Source organism: Sminthopsis crassicaudata, chromosome 1 (genome assembly GCF_048593235.1).
Source record: "Sminthopsis crassicaudata isolate SCR6 chromosome 1, ASM4859323v1, whole genome shotgun sequence".
Lineage (NCBI taxonomy): Eukaryota > Metazoa > Chordata > Mammalia > Dasyuromorphia > Dasyuridae > Sminthopsis > Sminthopsis crassicaudata.
This window is the reverse complement of record NC_133617.1, coordinates 691,012,530-691,035,054: the sequence shown is the minus strand read 5'-3', so window position 1 is coordinate 691,035,054 and position 22,525 is coordinate 691,012,530. Positions and strand designations below refer to the sequence as shown.

At 35.0% G+C, this 22,525-nt stretch overlaps 1 protein-coding gene across 2 annotated transcripts in view; it reads right to left on the bottom strand.

Annotated features, from left to right (window-relative positions):
• EGFR (epidermal growth factor receptor) overlaps window positions 1-22,525 on the bottom strand; it is a 229,312-nt gene that overhangs the window by 53,370 nt on the left and 153,417 nt on the right. For both annotated transcript variants that reach the window (XM_074283621.1, XM_074283620.1), the window contains exons 2-10: window positions 18,081-18,232; window positions 16,721-16,904; window positions 15,121-15,255; window positions 12,564-12,632; window positions 10,153-10,271; window positions 8,311-8,452; window positions 5,988-6,104; window positions 460-586; window positions 284-357 (exon numbers count right to left, since the gene is read on the bottom strand). In XM_074283621.1, coding sequence (XP_074139722.1) covers window positions 284-357; window positions 460-586; window positions 5,988-6,104; window positions 8,311-8,452; window positions 10,153-10,271; window positions 12,564-12,632; window positions 15,121-15,255; window positions 16,721-16,904; window positions 18,081-18,232 — 1,119 coding nt within the window. The remainder of the gene's footprint in view (window positions 1-283; window positions 358-459; window positions 587-5,987; window positions 6,105-8,310; window positions 8,453-10,152; window positions 10,272-12,563; window positions 12,633-15,120; window positions 15,256-16,720; window positions 16,905-18,080; window positions 18,233-22,525) is intronic.

Here is a 22,525-nt window from a genome sequence, read left to right as displayed (position 1 = left end):
GTTTGAGGACTGGGTTCCTTTTTTAACCTCAGATTATAAGACTGATTATGTACATACATATGAATATATATTTAATTATTGAACTAGATGCCATGAGAGTGGTAGAAGATCTAATTTCTAGTCACAGTCCCTTCATTTAGTAGCCATTTAACCTTGGGAAATGTCACTTTACTTCTCTGGATCTGTTTCTTATCTATAAAATGAGGGATTTTTTATTAGATGTCCTCTAAGCTTGATTCTGGTTCTCACACTGAGTGCTTTTTTGGGGTGGTTTTGTACAAACCTGATATTTCCTTCACAGTCCTGAGAATATTCAGTTCTTTGGGATCTAGAGGTGGAGTATTTGTGAAAGAATCACTGAAAAAAAAAAAAAAAACATAGAAATTTATCATTCATGGAACAGACCCAGTAGAAGAAATATACTTTTTCTGTCCATTTCCTCCTTCATAAACTTCTTACCCTTTAAATGCAACAGGCAGAATATGCAGATCGCCGCTGATTGTGGTACAATTCTCAAATTGTTTGATGTTTGTCGCATTGATGGAGAGGACATCTTTGAATTCACCAATTCCTATTCCGTTGCAGACTATGAGGAAAGCAGTCATAATTATTTGATCCAGATTTCTAGAATGAGTAACTTTCCAGATGAACTTCAAAATGTCTACCGAATAGCCTTTGGTTTTCCATAGAGTTCTCAAAGCAAAAATAACCTTCATTCAGTTTTGCTATCAGTGGATTATTACCATTTAAATCCCATTCAGATAAGAGAAAGAATCCATCATTGAAACAAACAAGAGAGATTCAGTTCAACAATCTTATTTGTTTCAATATTGCAACATTCATCTGGTGACCACTAACCTGGCACTTCCAGGCATGTAAAATAAGATGAGTTCAGCAGCTGAACATCTCACTAAACTCAATTATTTGTCATCACCCTTTCCCTCTCTCTTTTCCATCATCGCCATAAGAAAAGAACATGAGTTTAACATTTCTGATACCAGTGTGATGTGGGGGTGGGTCTCAGTTAGCTCCTTTGTAAAATGACATTTATTTTGGGATAACTTCCAGTCCAAGGAAGTGTAATGGACTTCTTTAAGGTCTCCCTCTTTGCTCAGTAATATTATACAATTTTACAGCAGTGGCACTTTCGTGTTTTTATCAATAAGCAATTATTAATAACATCATAAAATATAATTATCAGGCACTAGGGATAAAAGAAAGAAAAAAAAGGGGGGAGGGAGAGAGGTTGAAAGGAAGAAAAATAGAAGGTAGAAGAGAGAGGTGGAAGGAATGAAGCAAGGAAGGAAGGAAAGGAGAGAGTGAAATTAAAGAAAGAAGGGAGAGGAGTGAGCATAAAGTCCGTTCAGATCTGCATTAGTGTAGTAAGAATTTGTATCCTGGACCTCTTTGATAGTTTGGTGAAGCCTATAGACTTTATTTTAAGAGGATACTTAAATTCATAAAATGAATATACTAGATTACCCCCTCCCCCAAAAAAGAGGAGGTATTGAAATACAATTGCCAAAATATTAATTAAAAAATTCATGGATTCCTTAAAATCTATTCACAGATGTTTAGTCTGTCCATGGTCTCCATGGTATAGGCAATACCAATTAAGTGCTCTGGGCAGCGATCTCTGATAATCATGAAATCATAGATTTAGAAGTCTATGACACCTTGGAAGCAATCAAATCAAACCTTCTTGAGGGAATGAGGATAACAAATGAAGAAACTGAGGCTGAAAGAGGTTAGATGACTAATATTATACAACTAGTATTTTAAGCAAGTCTTCCATGATGTCCAATTTAATATTGTAATTACCGTAATACTCCATTGACTCACAGAATGTAGGTTGTGATGTCTTAGTGGAAGGAATTTTCACTTTGAGAATAGACCAAGGTTGACCGGATCACAGATTCTTGGTTAATACACACACACACACACACACACACACACACACACACACACACACACACCCTTAAATAGTTTGGGGAGAGAAAAACTTGGAGCTGTCATTGGGATATATCTGTTTTCCACATTCTCTACATCTCTAATCCAACATTTTCTCCCATAGCCTGCCACAAATGAGGCGGCCTTGCATCTCTTTTCATGGCCTTGAGATAGCATCCTAGGATGCAGAAGGGAGACTAAGTGGAAACAGAGCATAGTGATATAATGAAAAATGAATTTTCTCCTCTTTTTAAAATCTTCCCCCCATTAATATTATTTAATTTTTCCAATTACATATAGTTTTCATCATAAACTTTTTCTCCCTTCTTTCCAGTCCTTCCTTCTCTCCTCTCCAAGACAAAAACAAACAACAACAACAAAAAATCATGTATCATCATATTAAGCATATTTCCACATTAGTCAAATTGTGAAAGAAGAATCAGAACAAAATGGAAAAACAACAAGAAAAAGCAAAAAATAACAAAATTGTAAACAGTGTGCTTTATTCTGAATTCAGACTCTACAGTTCTTTCTTTAGATGTGAATAGCATTTATCATTGAGTCTTTTGGAATTGTCTTGGATCATTGTACTACTGAGAAGAACTAAGTCTATCAGAGCTGATCATTATATAACATTGCTGTTACTTTATAAAATACTCTGTTGTTTCAGTTCACTTCCTCAGCATCAATTCATGTTAAGTCCATCTGCCTGCTCATCATTTCTTATAGCACAATAATATTCTATTACATTCATAAAGCACAATGGGTACTGTATTTTATCAAAAGATTTTTTTCTGCATCTATTAAGATAACCATATGGTTTCTGTTAGTTTTGCAATTGTTATGCTCAATTAATTTTCCTAATATTGAATCAGTCTTGCAATCCAGTTATAAATCCCACCTGGTCATAGTGTATTATCATTGTGATAAATTGCTGTAATCTCCTTGCTAATGTTTTATTTAAAATTTTTGGTTTGATATTCATTAGGGAAATTGGTTTATAATTCTTTCTCATTTTCTTCTCTTTCCAATTTAGGAATCAGCAACATATTTGTGTCATAAAAAGAATTTGTAGAATTCCACCTTATTTTTCCAAATAATTTATATAGTATTGGAATTAATTGTTCTTTAAATGTTTGGTAAAATTCAATTGAAAATCCATTAAGTCTTGCAAAGACTTGTAAAAACTTTTAAAGAGTTCATTGATGGTTTGTTCAATTTATTTTTTTAATGGGATTATTTAAGATTTTTTTTTTTTGGTATTATGGAAACATATTTTGAAAATATTCATCCATTTCACTTAGATTGGCATGTAGTTAGTCAAAATAGCTCATAATTATTGCTATAATTTCCTCTTTGTTGATGATGAATTCACCCTTTTCATCTTCAATACTGGGTAACTTGGTTTTCTTTCTTTCTTAAAAAATCAAATTAACCAAAAGTTCAATCTATTTGTATTTATTTATTTATTTATTTGGTTGGTTGTTTTTTTTTTTTTTTTCCATGATTATCGTCTTACCTATTTGTTCTTTAGGATTAAATTATGTAGGTGCCAATGAATTTTTAATCTATCTTTCCATGGCTCTTATAACATGTCGTTTTTATAACATCATGATCTCAAAATGCTTTTCTGCATTTGATTGCGAAATTTTTATGTTTACATGGTCTTTTTTTTTTCTTCTTCTTTTTTGTAGATGACATGAACCAGAGAAAAAGATATATTCCTTTCTATTCTCATTTTCTCCAGGTCTATCATATCTAACTTTTCTAAAATTCTATTTAGCCCCTTAACTTCTTTTTCATCTATTTTGTGCTTAGATTTATCTAGTTCTGACTGGGGGAGGTTATGTCCCTAATTAGTATTGTTTTGCTGTTTGTTTCTTCCTGAACTCCATTCTTCTAAGAATTTGGATGGACTACTTGGTGCATAAATGTGTAGTATTGATAACACTTCCTTATCTATGGTACCTTTTAGCTAGATGTAGTTTCCTTCCTTATCTCTTTTAATTAGATCTCATTTTGCTTTTGCTTTTTTTTTTTTTTTCTTTGAGATCAGGATTGATCTCCAGCCTTTTACCTTTACTCTATGTGTATCTCTTTGTTTCAAATGTGTTTCTTGTAAATAACATATTGTAGGATTCTGGTTTTTAATTCATTCTGCTATCTACTTCTTTTATTGGGAAATTTCTTTCCATTCACATTCATAGTTATGTGTTAGGGCCCCTTGCTTATGAATAAGTGAGGCGTATTCTGACCAGCAGAAACTCAAGGCCTAATAATGTGGAGACCAAGAATAATACAGGGCAGCAGAGGTGGTGCAAACTCCATTTATTGCAGCTTCTACAAGCAGTCTTCAAGCCTTAGTTACGTCAGCATAGCAAGAGCTCTCTAAGCCAATCATACTAAACTACCAGGGACTGTCATGCCCATCTCAGACATGCCATGTAGTCAACAGGGGCGAGGCTCCTTCTGCTCAACGCCATCTTGTTGTCCACAAGGGTGGGGCTCCTTCCTCCCAGCGCCATCTTGTTCAACCTTTACAGCAACGCTCTCAGTTTACCTGAATTGCGTTCCAATGTGGTTGTCCAAAGATACCTGAGGGTTGATTATGAACTTTGTAGTTCTCTCCATTCTATTTTTCCCATTTATTTTTCTCTCTCCTTTCACCCTCTCCCTACTCACCAGTATTTTGCATCCCTTTCTATTAGCTCCCTCTCATTTTTCTCCCTTCCCCCTCCTACTTCCCTAAAAGGTAAGATAAAAAGCTATTCCTAACTAAATGTATATGTTATTCTCTCTGAGCCAAAGCTGATGAGAATAAGGCTCTCCTCCCTTCCTTTTTCCCCTTCTACTGTGATAGATATTTTGCACCTCTTCATGTGATGTAATTGTCTCCCACTTTCCTTTTTAAATTTATTTTTAAATATTTATTGTTTAAAATTTATGTCTCCCCACTTTTCTTTCAGTACAATCGTTCTATTCACCTATTAATTTTCACATTAAATTCATCTTATATCCATATTCTCTGTCTATATATACTCCTTCTAACTGCCCTAATAGGACTACAGTTGTCAAGAGTTATAAGTATCATCTTCCCATGTAGGGATGTAAACAGTTCAACATTATTGAATGACATATTTTTTACCCTTTATTTCCTGTTTACCTTTTCAATGCTTCTTTTGGGTCTTGTATTTGAAGACTGGATTTTCTATTCAACTCTGGTCTTTTCAAGAGGTAAGTTTGAAAGTCCCCTGTTTCATTGAATGACCATTTCCCCCTGAATTTTTCTGAGTAGTCTATTCTTGGTTGTAATTCAAGTTGCTTTGTCTTCCAGCATATCATATTTCAACTCCCCACATCCTTTAATTTAGAAGCTGGGCAGTTGTTTCACTCTGTCTTTTTGTTAGTTTTATTGCTCCAGAATCTATTGTGAGGCTTGATTTAATATTTTTTTCTGAGAGAAACTGGGGAAGCCTCAGGCAACTTCTTGACTTTTCTCTAGCATCTTGACTTCACCTTGAGCTTATTAAAAAATTAAGGGGAAAGGTCAGCTCTCATTTTATTTTTCCTTTCAAGTGAAAATGATTGAGAATTGTTCTGTGCTCACCTCATTTCCTTAGATCACATCATATTTCCAAATTCTTAGGCTTTTCCCTTGCAGGGCATATATATGCCCAGAGCTTTTCTGAAGACCCCAAATTTATATGGTGAGGCTTTTTTCCCTAATTCTTCAAAGACTCTATGTGTATTTTCTATCAGCTTCTGTTGCTCTTCTCCCTCCTACTCTTCGAGACTTATTTCCAAACACCCATCTCAGGTAGTTCTCGACTCTTGTTTTAATACTCCCAAATGAATTTTATCTGCATCATGTGAAGTTCAGATACATAGCTTTTGGCACTAACAAGGTTAGTGAATTCCTCCTTTGCCTTTGTATTCCCAAGGCAAAGAGGAGGCACTTAATAAGTTCCTATTTTAGAAAACAAAAAAGGTTAGGAACAACAAAAATGGCCCTTCATGACCTCTTCTAGCTTTCTTACCTTTACTACATGGACCTTCACACTTTTTACATTTTCGGACACCATCTTCTTCCACTTCATAAGTCTCGGCATTACAGGAGCGGACACAAGAACCATGGTCTGTCACCACATAATTATCTAAGGAAGAGGGAAAGAAAAAAGAGTCAACTACAGAGGTAATTGTTTCTGGTCCCAAGTTCCATTGCATCCAAGTTGTGAAATGGACACAATGCTTTCTCCTTGTTATTTACTTTGCACATAAAACTATATTAAAAATAAAACACATTCACTTCTTTCATTGTATGAAATTAAAACAAATTAATTGAATAGGAAATTATAGGTAAATAGTTGATAGGGAATATATATTCTAGTGAGTCTTAACCATTTTGCGTATTTAAAAGGTTTGCTATTTAAATAGTATTTAATTTTTTAAAAAAATCTTCAGAATAGATAGGTAGCTTGAACACCTATAGTCATTAAAATTCCTAAATCTAAATTTTTTGAAATTAGCTGTTTCTTTAAATCTTCTCAAATTTGAACTATTATATATATATTTTAATTTGTTTTTAATCATATAAATTTTGATTACTTCTTCTAGCATTTTAGCCTTGTCTTTAGGTGTCATCTCCCTTGGTATTGCTATGGACATTGGTAGAGTTAAAGATAGAGTGCTGGATTCAGAGTTTTGGAACTGGGGGTTCAAATTCCAGTGTGGGTTGGAGAATTCTCTTCAGCCTTTTTGCTTCTCAATTTCTTCATTTATAGGGTGAAGATAATTAAATTGGTAACACATTGCACAGGATTATTGCAGAATTTGAACTAAGAATATAAGTTGCTTTGCAAACTTTAATATGCCCTCTAAATATTAGTTGTCATTATGTTCATTAGTTCTACATTTCTTATTTGGCATTTTAAATTGTCTTAGAAAGACTCCCATGGTCAATTCTCTGGCTTTGAAAAAAATTCTATTATTCATCCTTAACTCAACATAGAGATTCTTTTGTACCGTTAACTGATAAATTATTCTATTATTTTTAAAAATTGTTTTAAAGAGTTCTTAATTGAACTTTCTTATATTATGTCCCCCTTTATATTAAAAGCATTTAGGTAGCAATCTTTCAGTAGATATGTGGAGGAAATATCTTTTCTTTTTGTATCCCTAATCCACTGTATAGAATCTTCTATACAGAACTGGAAAAACAAGCAAAATGCATGCATATCACTAACTTAAGAAAAGAAACAGCCATTATATGCTACTAAATTACTATGTGACACTGGACAACTCAATTTACCTGTTTTGACCTCAGTTGCACATGCACACACACACACACACACACACACACACACACACACACACACACACACACAATATCTTCACTCTTTATTTGATAATCATTTCCTAAGAGTCTAATAAGTTTTAAAGCATTGTGATAGTTGCTGAGAGATTATTATCGTTATTCCCAAGGCAGCCTTAGAGGACTGATCTATAGATTATATAAGGGTAGAATAGATTCTTCTAAAGTCCCATCTGGATCTAGTTGCAATTTTATGTTAAATTCAGTTTTACCAACTAATGTAGAGAGGTGATGGAGATTCATTCTGTCAATTAGTTCATGGTGCTATTTGTTTCCTATTATATATATATATATATATATATATATTTATCTATATATAATATATATATATATTTTATATATATATATCTATATATATAAAATATATATATATATATATATTTATCTAGCACTCAGACACTATTTTTGTTGGAATTGAAAGGCTTTTAATGAAAAACCACTTTTTCCTCAACATTTCTCCTTTCCTTCCTTCTCAGGAGATTGGAACCTCCAGAAAGACAGAAAGAAAGGGGAATGCTTTAAAATTAAAAGATATCAATGTAGAATCTAGGTCTTTATGAATACTGAGGGAATTCAAATGACTATAAAAATGAGACTACTGAGGACCTTGGCAAGTGCCAACTCGACATCAGATTAAAATAGCCTGGGAAAAAGAGATTTTCCTAAGAAATAGAGGGCAGGCACCCTTGGCATGTTAAATGACTAAGATAATTGTCCTCAGAATAGGATGCTGCTCACCTATAAGCAGCTCTGTGAGCTGGAGCTTCCAATCTAAATCCTCTTCCCTTCAAGGAGAGGTACCAGGACATTATCCCTCTGCTTGCAGCTTCATGATGACAACTACATCCTTTGTGACCACCAGAGACCCACAAAAGTGCATGGAATAAATTTCAAGGGCCATTCAAGGATTCCTAAATCATGAGATCTCAATAGGAAAATCCTAGAAGCTAAATGACTACTCTGGCAAGAGAAAAATCTGGTGAACTCACGTGGGCACTTGCGTACACAGGTGGCTCCAAAGCTGTATTTGCCATCTGGATTGACATCCATCTGATATGTGGTGGGGTTGTACAGCATCAGAGGGGGGCAGGTATCTTTGCATGTGGCTTCATCTCGAAATTTTCGGCAGACCTGTTGCAAGATAGAACATCAGTAATGATAGACCAGCCACATACTTCTAAGCAGGTCAAACACGTTAATTGGGACAGGGTGTTACGCCATATGAAGATGCTTTATTTCAGTGAAGGATTTTTAAATGAGTCACTTGATGATTCACAATATTCCTTTCTATTTAGATCTCTTCTTTATTGTACCTGGCTTATTTGGCGGAATGTATACATTAGGATGCTTAGAGGAAGAATGTCTGATAACTTTTTACCCAAGATGTAGAAGCATTATGAAGCTCATGATTTGTCCTAGTAAGTAGGGTTCATTTCTTTTGAGAAATGAACACATTTGATTCTCCCCAAAACTTCATTTAAAGACACATTCTTGAAATGAGAGACCCTCCTCTATAGGAAACAGCCTAGCTTAGAAAAATGTAATGGAGTTTGAGTGAATAGAATAAATTATGGGGGGGTAAGGATGTGCAGCTAAGTGGTACAGTGGATAGAGCACCAGCCCTGACACTTAACACTTCCTGGCTGTGTGACCCAGGCAAGTCACTTAACCCCAATTGCCTCAGGAAAAAAAAAAAAAAGAATGAATCACAGGAATGAAGACCATTTAGTCCAATCCATACCTGAAAAGAATGCTACTTACAATGTATTCTACAAGTGGATACTATTCCTCAGGCAGCAAAATATTTCCTGAAATATTCTTAATATGAATTAAAATTGTTCTGTGATGACATGTAGAAAGTCATCTATCAATAAATAAACTATGTCAAGCACTGGGATATAAGACACTAGGATATAAGCACTCTGATGGGGGAGACCAAAAGCAAACAAATATTTATAAAGTAAGCTCTATATAGGATAAATAGGAAATAAACTAAGGGAAGACATTGGATTTAAGAGGAATTGGGGAAGAGTTCCTGTAGAAGATGGGATTTTGGTTAAGACTTGGGAAGCCAGGGAGCTCAGTATGCAAAGTAGATGAAGGGAAAACTTTCAAGCATGGAGAACAAAGCATAACTGGAGAGATAGAGGGTCTTGTTCATAGATATCACTGATAAAAAGCTTGGAACTTCGCAAGCCTTCCAGAGAAGATTATGGACCCTTTCCTATATAGTCCATACCTATAACCTGTAGTCCTAGCAGTTCCAAAGGGGCCCTAAGTCAGGGTATGTGGCCAGTCCAGAATCTCTTTAGTCAAGTGAAATGCATTCTAGGAGTTTTAAAGCAAACTGCTTGGGCTTTCTTACGGATCCCACCACATTGAAAAACAGAAAGTGGTTTTAGAATTCTCTGTAGCAAACTATGATGGCACTACCAAACAATATCTTCAAATTGCCCAGTCCTTCTCAAGGATTCAATCTCAAAGTAAAGACAGCAAGTAGAGTACAGCAAGTGGGTACCGTGTTAAACTTGAGTAGAGACAGCAAGTGGGTACCGTGTTAAACGTGAGTAGAGACAGCAAGTGGGTACCGTGTTAAACTTGGAGTCTGGTGGTTCAAATCTGGCTTCAGACATTTCATGTCTTCATCATAACATGAGCTTCACCTCAAACTTCCTGTTTTCTTAACTCTAAGATGAGGTTACTAATAGAGCCTGTCTCCCCAGGATTTTATATAGGGATGAAATGAGGATTGGTATAATTGAAAGTGCTCCAGTATTATCAGACACTGCAGGACTGGGATGCCCTAAAGTTACCCAATAGCTCCTTCTTACCAAACAGTCACTCTCTCGGGGTCCAGTACATCCTGCTGCACACTGATTATGGCAACAGTCACTGGGGGAACTACCACGACAGCGTCCCGAGCACTGCTGTGCACAGATGGTTTTTGTCACTGAAAAAGAGCAAAGTTGAAAGGTTAACCGGATGTTCATTAAAATGTTTTGCCATAATTGTTATTTTGTTTTTTAAAAGACTTTTGGCTATGTTTTTCCAGGCAGAATAGTTCAAAGATGAAATGAATGTTTATTAAAATTAAAATTTTTCAAGCTTTGGCTAGTACTTTCCCAGACGGTTTAATTTCCAGTGCTGGGTTTTAAAGCTGATAAGAGTAGGTAGTCTATACATGTATTGGAGAGTTTAATTGTGTCAGAGGGTTAGGATGCTGTAGAGCTGAAAGGAGATAAATGGAGGTGTTGCCGAGCTCCTTAAACATAAAAGAGGATTTGTTGGTCATTGCCCTGAGACTTTATAAACTTCAGAAATCTCAGAACTATTTTTTTTAGATTTTTTGATAAAGCAATACTATTTGTCATCTTCTGAAAATCTCATCGATTCCACATGAGTTTCTGCTCTACACTGGTCTTGCCTGTACAATTCCATACAAATGCAAATGCTTTCCTCCTTAGAACACCTTGTTGGATCCAGTATTGGGTCTATCAAACATGACCTCCTTTATATTTACAGTACACAGGAACTTCACCAGCATTTTCTTTTCTTTTCTTTTCTTTTTTAACCATTCCCCATTTTTTTTATTAAATCTTTTTATTTTTCAAAACATATGCATAGATAATTCTGCAACATTATCCCTTGCAAAACCTTATGTCCTAGTTCCCCCCCTCTTCTTTCAACCTCCTCCCCCAGTTGACAAGTAGTCCAATATATGTTAAACATGATAGAAATATATGTTTAAAAAAATCATATGCATATATATTTATACAATTATCTTGCTGTACAAGAAAAATCAAACTAGAAAAGAAAGTGATGAAAATAAAATGGAAGCAACAAAAAGATTTAGAATGCTGTAACTGCCAGGAGAGCACGTTACAGAATGCTATGTTGTGAACCACACATCCCACGGTCTTCTCTTTTGATCACAAGACTATTGGAACTGGTCTGAATCATCTCATTGTAGAAGAGAGCCACATTCATCAGAGTTGATCATTGTATAATCTTGCTGTTGCTGTGTACAGTGATCTGGTTCTGCTCATTTCACTCAACATCAGTTCATCTAAGTCTCTCCAGGTCTTTCTGAAATCATCCTGCTGGTCATTTCTTACAGAACAATCATATTCCATAACTTTCATATACCATAATTTATTCAACCATTCTTCAACTGACGGGCATCCACTCAGTTTCCAGTTTCTTGCCACTATGAAAAGGGCTGACACAAACATTTTTGCACATGTTGGTCCCTTTTCTTTCTTTAAGATCTCTTTGGCATATAAGCCCAGTAGAAACACTGCTAAATCAAAGAGTATGCATGGTTTCATAACTCTCTCTCTCTCTCTCTCTCTCTCTCTCTCTCTCTCTCTCTCTCTCTCTCTCTCTCTCTCTCTCTTTTTTTTTTTTTTTGCTGAGGCAATTGAGGTTAAATGACTTGCCCAGGGTCACACAGCTAGGAAGTATTAAATGTCTAAAACCAAATTTGAACTTAGGTCTTCCTGAATTCAGGGCTGGAGCTCTATCCATTGCACAACCTAGCTGCCCCCTCATAACTTTTTTCTCCAGTATTTTCCACTACAAACACTGAGAAGAATAATCTTTGTGATTATTATACCTTTTTCATGGACCTTGTCCAGGGCTGACACTAGAGATTTTTCATAAGTTAAGGAGGATAGTACAGTAAGATAGATTCTGAGAAGTCAGAAGCCAGTTCAGGGTCATATGAAATTTAATTTTCAACTGGAAGTAAATATCCAAGAGGCAAAGAGATCTATTTATGTTCTTGAAATCAGTTGACAATATTGGATCCAGCCTTCAGCACCCAGAAAGAACCATGAAGGAAAACTAAGAGTCAGCACAACAACCAACTTACCTAAATAGATTCATTTCAAGAGTGGTCTTCAAGACTTCAGTCACTATCAGTTCAAATGAACTGGCCAGCCCTTCCTTTCCTTAATTGAGTTTTAGCTATGAAATTTCGCCACTAAGCCTGGTGTTTTCTGTAGTCAAATAAGCTTCCTAGATAGACTCCAAGCCATTATCAGAAAAATAGCTTATATGATTAGTGTTCAATGGAAAAAATTAATTACAGCAAGTGCTTTACATGAAATATCTTGGGCCTCACATCAGCAGGAGAAATGAGGGCAAATATTATTATCCCCACCTGGGATATATTTGGATTATTGCCTGTTCATTTGAAGAAACTCAGTGCAAAAAGAAATACAAAAATCCATATACTTACAACTCTGGCAATTCTGTGGTCCAGGACCCCAACAGCTTCCATTGGGACAACTAGAATTACACTTTTCACCTAAAATTAATTATGAAAAAGATAAATGAATAAAATTCTGGTATATGATTAATTGAAATAATTTTGTCTATTATTCCCAAAGTCCCAAACTGGAAAAACTGCAAAAATAAGCAATAACACTAGCTGCAGATAAAATAAAGAAAGCTCACCAATAAATTAAGGCATTAACTTTAAGAATATTAGCAATGGAAATGAGAGTTTGATCTCCTCATTGTAAAGACCCAGAGAAGATGGCTTAAGATTATCCACTAAGGCTGTCACTAGATCCTATGTCTCCTGAATTTTAGGTAAGGTTTCCTTCCATTACTTTGTGTTGCTTTGCTTTATCAGATATTGCCCAGCTTTCTTAAACTTAAAGCCCATATAGGTTATCATAACTGAATATGGGAATGATGAGATTATGATTTATTATTAGTAAATATCAGTATATTTGGGCTTATGTAAAAATTCCTTGGGTAAAAAGGGGTTGTGGGTGAAAATTTAAGTTTAAAAACTTAAAAAAAGTTAAAATTTTAAGAAGTCCTATTACACCAGTTGAATGCACTATTGCAAGAGCCAATAAACATTTACTTATTACCTACTATGTATTTGGCCCCACTATAAGCTTGTTGAGATATGAGGTAACTGAATAACATCGTACTTAAGGGATTTCTCAAAGATCATTGAATAAGCTTGAAGACACTGTTCATTTTCTGTTACCTTTACATTCTTGGTGCTACAGTGCTTTGCATATTATGTTGCAATAATGTTGTAGCGTTGCTTATTTTTTTCATGCTCTGTCAATCACTGAAGATAGAAAATTCTCCCCATTTTGAGTTACTATATTAGTCCTTCTGAATGATTACTATACAAAACTATACAAAAAATTGCACATAGTCTTGTATAGTATAGACTTTGAATTGAATCTCTAACTATGAAGATGAAAAAAAAATCTGTTTTTCAAAAGTCTAAGAAACTCATTACAGTCTACTACTGATTCGTAGGACTTTCTTAAGTACCTGAAAGAACATTTGTTATGTCTTTGTGTAGATACTATTGCAACATGCACTTTTTTGTTTATTGTTTCATGTAAAATTCTGTAAGTCATTTCTTCATGTGAAAAATTCTATATGTATTTGCCCTTCAGGGTTGCATGGCATAGGATAATACCAAAACATCCAACTCGTTAAAAAGAAAATTAAATCAGTGATTATACTGTAATTTGGGGTAAAAATTTATTTTAATTTTAGGCAATTGAGTTTAAGTGACTTGCTGAGGATCATATAGCTGGTAAATATCTAAGTCTGGTTTTGAACTTAGGTCCTCCTAACTCCAGATCTGTTGCTCTATCCACTGCACACCTAATTAAGATCCCATGTTATGATTACAGATATTGATATAGAAAAATGTTGAACTCAGACTCTGAAATGAATGTGAAATTTATATATTATTCTTAGAAAGAGCCAATAATATGTGAATCTGCTTTAGTAGTCCCTAAGGTCTCTTCAGCCCTTAACAGATTGCTATGAGCGATCTATTTTAGATTTTTTACATTTATAGCATTATATAAGAAACTATGAAGGCAAAATAACATAGTTCAAACAAATACTTCAATTTGACTCTTCAACACATATTTGATTGTGGCATATACATTGTGACCCAAACTCAGAGTGTGGAGAATGTTGAGAACAACCAGGCATTGATAACAATGATTAGTCTCATCCTTTGGACAAAAATTATCCACATTACATTGAAATAAGAGCATAGAGATTGCACAGTGTTTGCTTCCCTATTAGAAAATACACAAGAGAGAACAATTCTGACAATGATTAGTCTTTACAGGGACTAACCTCTAATAGTTCCTATCCCAGTCCAGAGAATCAAAAGCATAGCAAGAATCATTAAAGAGAGAGTGATTAATTGAAATTCTTCACTTGGGGAGACAAAGGCTTTCTTGGTTGTCTGATCTGATTAACTTATGGCTTAACAATTAAAGAAGATATTTATAGAGATGTTTCTTGAGTGATAGTTCAGGTTACTAGCCTGGACAATTCAACCTTCTTCATACCCATTTAAATAGTTCCTAAAAGCCAATTTAGCTCTTATGACACCACACAGATCTGAGAAAAAAGGTTCAGTTTGTTTGTTTGTTTAGAGCAATCTATTTAGAGGCTGAAGGGACTTTAACCACTATTCAGTACCTTCTCATTTTCAGATGAGAAAACTTGAGATAGAGCTTAAGTGACTTGTCTAGGGTCATACAGGTAACAACATACACTACATTAGAAGGGTGACTACTTTCTCTCATACAATAGTATATTCACTCCCTCTCCCCCTTATATGGGTTCTGTTTTACCAATTTTGAGAACTCATTTATCTTTCAAAAAATAAAAAGGGCAAGGAGATAGATGAGTTTATAGAAAAGATACTGAATATTCTTGCTCTCCTTTCCAGAATAAGGAAATTGTTAGAATTAGCAACTGAAAAAAAAAGTTTACAGAATACTTACAATTCTTAGGAGGATTGCTATTATCTATTGAGATATTGTTGAAAAAGCTGGAATCCACAATATCCTTCCACTGGATTGTATCCACATTACACAGAGCTGGGTTATTGTTGAACCGAACACCACCAACAAGGATTTCTATATATATATAGAAAAGAAAATAGCCTTTAATTGTATTCTAATTACAATGTTTGTGAAGGTTTTTGTTATTGTTGTTACACATCTTCATTACTAAGAAAGACATGGAGGAATTGGGATTTGAGCTCTAAAATATAGACAGGATTTAGATGATAGAAAGAAAGGGGGAGAGATTTCTTTTTACTATAGTAGCAGGGAACCACAAGGTAGGGGTGTGTGTGTGTGTGTGTGTGTGTGTGTGTGTGTGTGTGTGTGTGTGTATGTGTGTGTGTGCACGCATGCGCGTTACAGGAAGGCTGAGCCATATAAGAAGAAATTTTCTCATTAAGAATTCCCTAGACCAATGAAATCACAGGATGTGTCTCTAATGTATCATAGAGGTAGTTGGAAGTCAGTCAAGACTTTTGAACAATAGGGATGATAATGATAAAGATATTATTAGAGGAAGACTAATATGGTAGCATTGTGTAAACTGAATTAGAAATCAGGATGGATCTAGACTAGTGCTTCTTAAACTTTTGTCCTCAGTATATTTATACTATTAGAAATCATTGATTTGTCCAAAAAGTTTTTTTTTTTTAAATTAGGGTTAAATTTGTAGCTATTTACCATATTAGATTAAAAATTAATTTTGAATTCATAGACTCTCTGAAAGGGTTTCAGAGATCTCCAGAATTCTCTGGACCACACTTTGACAACCAATGATCTACACTAACTAAGGATGCATCTAATAATACAAAGTTTGAGATGATGGGGACTTGGATTAGAATGAAAGTCACAAACACAAAAGAGACATTTTCAAGAAAGAACCAAATTGGTTAGAAATTCCTCAGATAAAGGATGGAGGATATGGGTGATTCAGAGAAAGCACAAAGGTTTCCAGTTTCTATACACACAGAATATAACTGAAAGCTTGTCTGGTTCACTGAAATGCTTCAGGATTGATCTGCATAGTTTGACTGTTCTTGCTTTGCTGTTCCTGGGATCTGGTAAATTTATGGACTTTTCCTTCCCCTGCCTCATTCCTTCCTTAAAATTTTATTATTGCTTATCTTCAGTTTCCCAACTGTTAGCTATCTGTACTTTTAGAATGGACTTTTAACCTTGGATAAAACTACTTTTATTTTTACTGCATTTTGGGCAAATGTTTCTCCAAGGAATGGAAACATAGTGGGAGTTAACAAGAGAATAAAAGTGAATCTGTGAAAGCAATTATCCTAGCCTTAACTGAGAGTCTCAATTAAGTTCTCTCTGGTGACACAAAGAGAAGATTCCTATGAACAGGCCACATCCAGCTCAGATCTTTTTTGTTCATGCTGTTTCTCCTGCCTAGGATATTTTTCCCCATCTCTAAACACCATCTTTCCACCCCTATACAAAGTATGTTAATTCCTACATGTAAGAGACATGTAGAATTCCAATTTATTTTTCCTCATAGTATATCTCTGTATAATAAATAACTTACCGAGTAGATTCCTCATGGGCAATTCCCTCACTCCTGTTTTATTCACATCATAATTGGAGAGCACAGAAAGTGCATAAAAGTTTTCATATAACACATTTCCTCTGATGATCTGCAAATTTTCCAAAGGAATCGTCTCTACTGTATTGAGAGCAATAAGCACATAGCCAGCAACCTCTTGGATGGTCTAGAGAAATAAAGAGGATATTTTTTTACACTTATCTATATTATTATTTGTCATCAGGAGCATAAGATTTCATTCATTCATTCATTCATTTATTCATTCATCCGTACAAGCATTCAATCATCAAACATTTATTAAATGCCCACTATGTCAGTTTCAGAGTTCATAGCTATTAAAAACAACAAAAATATTCCTTAATCCCAAGGAGTTTTTAGTCTACTTGGCAGGGAGTTGGGGGGTAAGATTGGGGGGGGGGGGGGGGGGGGCGGGGGCGGCAGCAACAATATGAACACAGTAAATACAAAAACATCACTCCCTACTCATAAGGAGGTTGTACCTACTTTAGGGGGATGAGATGGGGAAGACTACATGAATTCAGTAAATACAAATTTTATTTGGAGTAAATACAAAGTTATTTTGGGAAAGAGGATAGAGCAGGATAATTCCCCATGCAGAAAGCAGCAATTAGGCTCAGCCTTGAAGGAAGCTGAGTGGAAGCATGAAGGTTATGTATTGGAAGCATAGTGATCAGCTTGGCAAGGTCATGGAGGAAATGAACATGCATGAAAATATTATATAAATGCAAAAACAGTATACCAAAATGTAACCGTGTTAAAACTAATCAGGAGCTGACAAAATAATTTAGGACTCAGATTTTCCTTTACAAAATCAATCAGCTTTAAAGATCTCTCAGTTACTTCAGAGCCCCAAGTCATTTAACCAGGCAATTCAACACACACACACACACACACAAAAAAAAAAACCTGTCTTCCTATTTGGCTAAAATTAGATGAAAACTGGTAAATCCAAGCATTATTGTTCTGAGCTTTTCCTGGTACTTAAATAAAAATGCTGCTCATCTATCCCCTATCCTCACCTCCATAAAGTCATTATGAATTCTAAAATTATGAGATACTTCAGAATATTCCCATGATACAAGCCTCTCCATAAGGAAAATGCATGCTATTTCAGTTTATTTTGAAAACATAATGTGCAAGCAGTATAATATGATAAAAATTTCATATTGAACATGCATCTGTCTTGAAATTTTAATTCCTGGATCTAAAGTATATTGGAGCTTTTCACTTCATGACAATTTCTATTGCCCAAATGATCTTTCATTTACCCTACTTTGGGGGGGGGGGGGGAGGATGAAGAGGATAATCAATTCATACTTACTTTTAGGAAGGAAAGGTCATAGTTTTTCTGGACATAGGTAATTTCCAAATTTCCAAGTACTACCTCACAATTATTAAACATCCTTTGGAGACTCAGGAAATGGTCTTCAAAAGTACCCAACTGGGTCAGCTTATTACTTGTTCCTTGGCAAACTGTAGAGAGAAGAGAAAAAGGAAAATGATGTCACATGAAATACTGAGAGTGAATTAGAAACAACAAATATAGATTGTGTGGGCAACATATAAATTGTACAAAACTTTGCAAAGGTAAGTGCTCATTTCTTAATAACTAAAATTAGACCACTCATGGTGAGATCGTAAGCACCAAACTATTTGACTATTGACTTATTATGGGGTAAATTTGAATTCTGTAGAGATGTTCACATTACGCTGAAAGTTGGTCAGGCAGAGTTTCTAAAAATCTTCATGCATTTCTATGCTTTGATACAAATTAATCAATCTATTTTTAATTGTGTGCCTTTTTATATTTTACAATTTACTGGTTATTGATAAAACAATCTTGCTTCACATAACCTTCCTTTATAAGAAGAAAAATAGTTAAAAACAGACACATAGCAATTGTTTCTGAGAGCTTAAGCAATATTCCACCTCTCTATCAAGTAGAAAGTTAGATGATTCTTCTAGACAAGCATCTTAGGACACGTAGTCTAACCCATTCATTTTAAATGCCTAGAGAATCTTAATCTAATGTGGGGAACACCTGGACTGGAATTCACGTCCCAACTGTATGAACTTGAGCAAGTCACTTAAATGCTGTTTGCCTCAGTTTCCCTTTCTATAAAATGGGGATCACAATAGTACCTACTTCCCAGGATTCTGGTGAGATAATAATTGTAAAATGCTTTCAGCGTGATGTGAACATCTCTACAGAATTCAAATTTACCACATAATAAGTCAATAGTCAAATAGTTTGGTGCTTAAGATCTCACCATGAGTGGTCTAATTTTAGTTATTAAGAAATGAGCACTTACCTTTGCAAAGTTTTGTACAATTTATGTGTTGCCCACACTGAACTACCTAGATATGCCACAATATTAATTTATATAAGGCACATAATAAGTGTCATATAAATGCTAACTATTAAGACCAATTTCCTTTGGTGTTGTTTCCAATTACATTATTATAGTCATTGAGAATGTTACTCTCCTGTTCCTTTCATTGCTCTACATAAGTTCAAAAAAGAATCTTCCTATGTTTCTTTGAATTCTTCTAGACTTCCATTTTAATTTAAATCAACAGGGAAAATATTAACTTCTAAACTATATCCTTTTATCCCCAGACACATATGTGCATACTCTTAAAATTTAAAATTAAAAACCCAATTCTACATTCAGAAGGTTAAAAATTCTCCATATGTGCAGGCACCCTCACTATTTTATTGCTAAGGACAGCATTGATACCAACAAAACATATTCAGTGATCAAAGGACCCTTCTGTCAGACAGTTTCTGACTTATTTGATATATCAATGAACAGGCTCTAACAGAGGTTCAGGTGTAAAGTGAAATCCATCATTAACAGTGACACAATAGTTTTTCCTATATAATGCCAAACATCTGGGAAAAGATTGAAACATTTACTCAGCGATCATATGCTTGATCTGCATCTTCCCCAGATGTTTCAACAGCTGATACACTGATTTTTTTTTCTTCTCCAGAAGTTTGGCATCATGTATATACAACTTAAGAAAACATTGGACTCTCTACAAAGAACAGTATATGATGTTAATAGAAAAGGGAGAGCAGAAACTGCTGTGAGCACAGAAAAAAACCTGATAACAAAGTATTTTAAAATATTTACTCATGATTTTTTCAACTTGCTCTGCTGTAGCATAACAAGTAAGTAAGGAGGAGGTGTTATTTTTAAAAAAATGAACAACATCAGTCTTTGAATACTCTCCAATTTATTTTTTATACAGCTAAAATTAAAGTGATTTCTCTCCCCACCCAAACATCTTAGCACATGAGATGGGGGGGTCTGATCCTTAAACAATGCAAATTCATATTTTGGGAGAATCTCTCTGCATAATCTGCTTGGAAAAGATAATTATTCCCTTTTTATTATGAACTAATGCGTTGAAGGTCATTGGAAGTGCCAGTGACCTACAGCCATCAATTCCATTTGCCAAGAGCAAGGATGGGAGGAAGGGAAGGGGAAAGCTCTGATTGAAGTATCTAAGTATTTCCTCAATTATAACACAAATATATACCAATAGAGAGAGAGACACAAACACACATATATACACATACACACATTATATAATATGTGCATGTATGCATGCGTGTATATGTGTACACCAAAATCCCATTTGATCAACAATTCTACAAGATAGATATTATAGATATTATTCCCATTGATGAGGAAGCTGATTTTAAGTATCTTGCAGAAGGTCACAGAGCTAATGAGTGTCAAGCCTGAAGTATGAAATCACTACTTTCTAATCTCAAATCTTGCACTCTGCCCACTCTGCTGAGCTGCCTCTCACCCCCAGGGATTAAGACTTTGAGTGTATTTCTTAATATATAAACTGTTTATTATGGACAAATTTCACTTTATCCCCTGAGAAGCCAGCCAAGGATTCACCAGAGGCAGGGAAGTGATCAAGTCCCATGATTGGCTGCTATAACTTTAAGAGGAAAAAGAGAACAATTCAGAAAAGTTCTATTTACAATGCCAACAAACTTGAATGAGAGTGCTTTGGGGGGAAGAGTGGTCATATTAAAGTCTATGCGTTGAACACACATTACCTTGAGAGTAAAGAAATATGTCCTGTGGCTCTGGAAATTAGATTCAAAATTGGCCAGATTCCTCTTCTTTCCCATCCTCCCTCCCTCCCACATCCAGCCAAAGAGCTGCTGCTGAGATTACACATGGCCCAGTCATGCAAAGCCATGAAAATTAGGCTGAAAGTCAATAAGGCAGCCTTGTAACTTTATTCCCAGTGAGCAGCTGACACACTCTCTTCTTCTGGAAAACTGGGACATTGAGGAAACTTTTCTAAATATGTTTGTATAGTCTATGTTCCTTAATTCCTTTCCCCCATGTTGACCCCCTCCCTCCATGTTGAATTTTCTAAATAACACCATGTAATTCTTGCATCCTACATGATCTGACCACAAAAATGAGCCATGTGCTCAGACACCTCTGAAACAAACTGAATCATCTCCAAAAAACATCACGCATGGACCAATCTACTCATCTTGTATAATCTTATGGGGATTCCCCCACCTCCTTCCATCTAACCTTCCCTCCCCCTCCACACTCATGAATCTACTCATAAGTAGATTCAAAAAACATTTATATGATGATTATCAGTAGTAGTAAGACAAAGAGGCTTTGTATGTTTACATGCTTGATGATCAAACAATTCCAGAAGCCTTCTCATAATAACTTTTGATTGACCTAATCAATCCCTGTCTTGCCATGCTAGGCCCCAAATAGCTGGCACCCAGAGAAGAGGCTAGCTTTGAAGGCAGCTGTTCCCATAGGGACAGAGACTTCTTGACTATTTCTCATGCGTATCTTCTTTATTTAAAAAAAAAAAAAAAAAAAATTTAAAGCTTTTTATTTTAAAAATACATGCACAGATAATTTGTCAACATTGACCCTTGCATAGCCTTGTGTTTCAGATTTTCCCCTTCTTCCCCCCCGCCCCCTCCTCTAGATGGCAAGCAATTCAATATATGTTAAACATGTTAAAATATATGTTAAATCCAATATGTGTAAACATATTTATACAATTCTTTTACTTCATAGATATCTTCCTAAAGATACTATCAGGACTAAACTTTTTCTGCAACACTTCAAATTTTAAATGAACTTTTGACATACCTCTAGGTATAGATATACATATGTACACATACAGGAACATATAGATATATGCCCATGATTTGAAGATCTACAATTTTTTTCCCTGTGTTTAATTTTGTAGGTGGCCATTAAAAGTTGAGGAAGAAATATTCATCACCCCAGTGTCATTTCTCTAAATTCATCTAGCCTGATCCGTAGACAACACCTCTACTTGGGTCCATATTCAAATCCTCCCAGTTTGATAGGAACTGTTAAAGCTTGCCCTTTGCTAGCATAGATTTCAAGAATTAAGCATTATTTTTAAGTCATGATGAGGCATTAGCTGCATAGTATTTTAGTTACAAAAATATAACACATACATATTATCTCTCTCTAGCTCTTCTTTCATCTATTAATGATCAAGCAACACTTTTAAAACAGATATTCTAAAAACAGATATTTTACTACATATGAGATGACATGTAACAAGATTTTTTTTTGAGATAATAGAACTGGAAGAGAAAGATATGAGAAGAAGAGAACCTGTATGTATAGAAGAAAAGATCTCTAATATAGAATATCTGATATAGATAGCAGAGAAAATGGAGAAGTCAAAATGAGAAATATAGGAAAACAA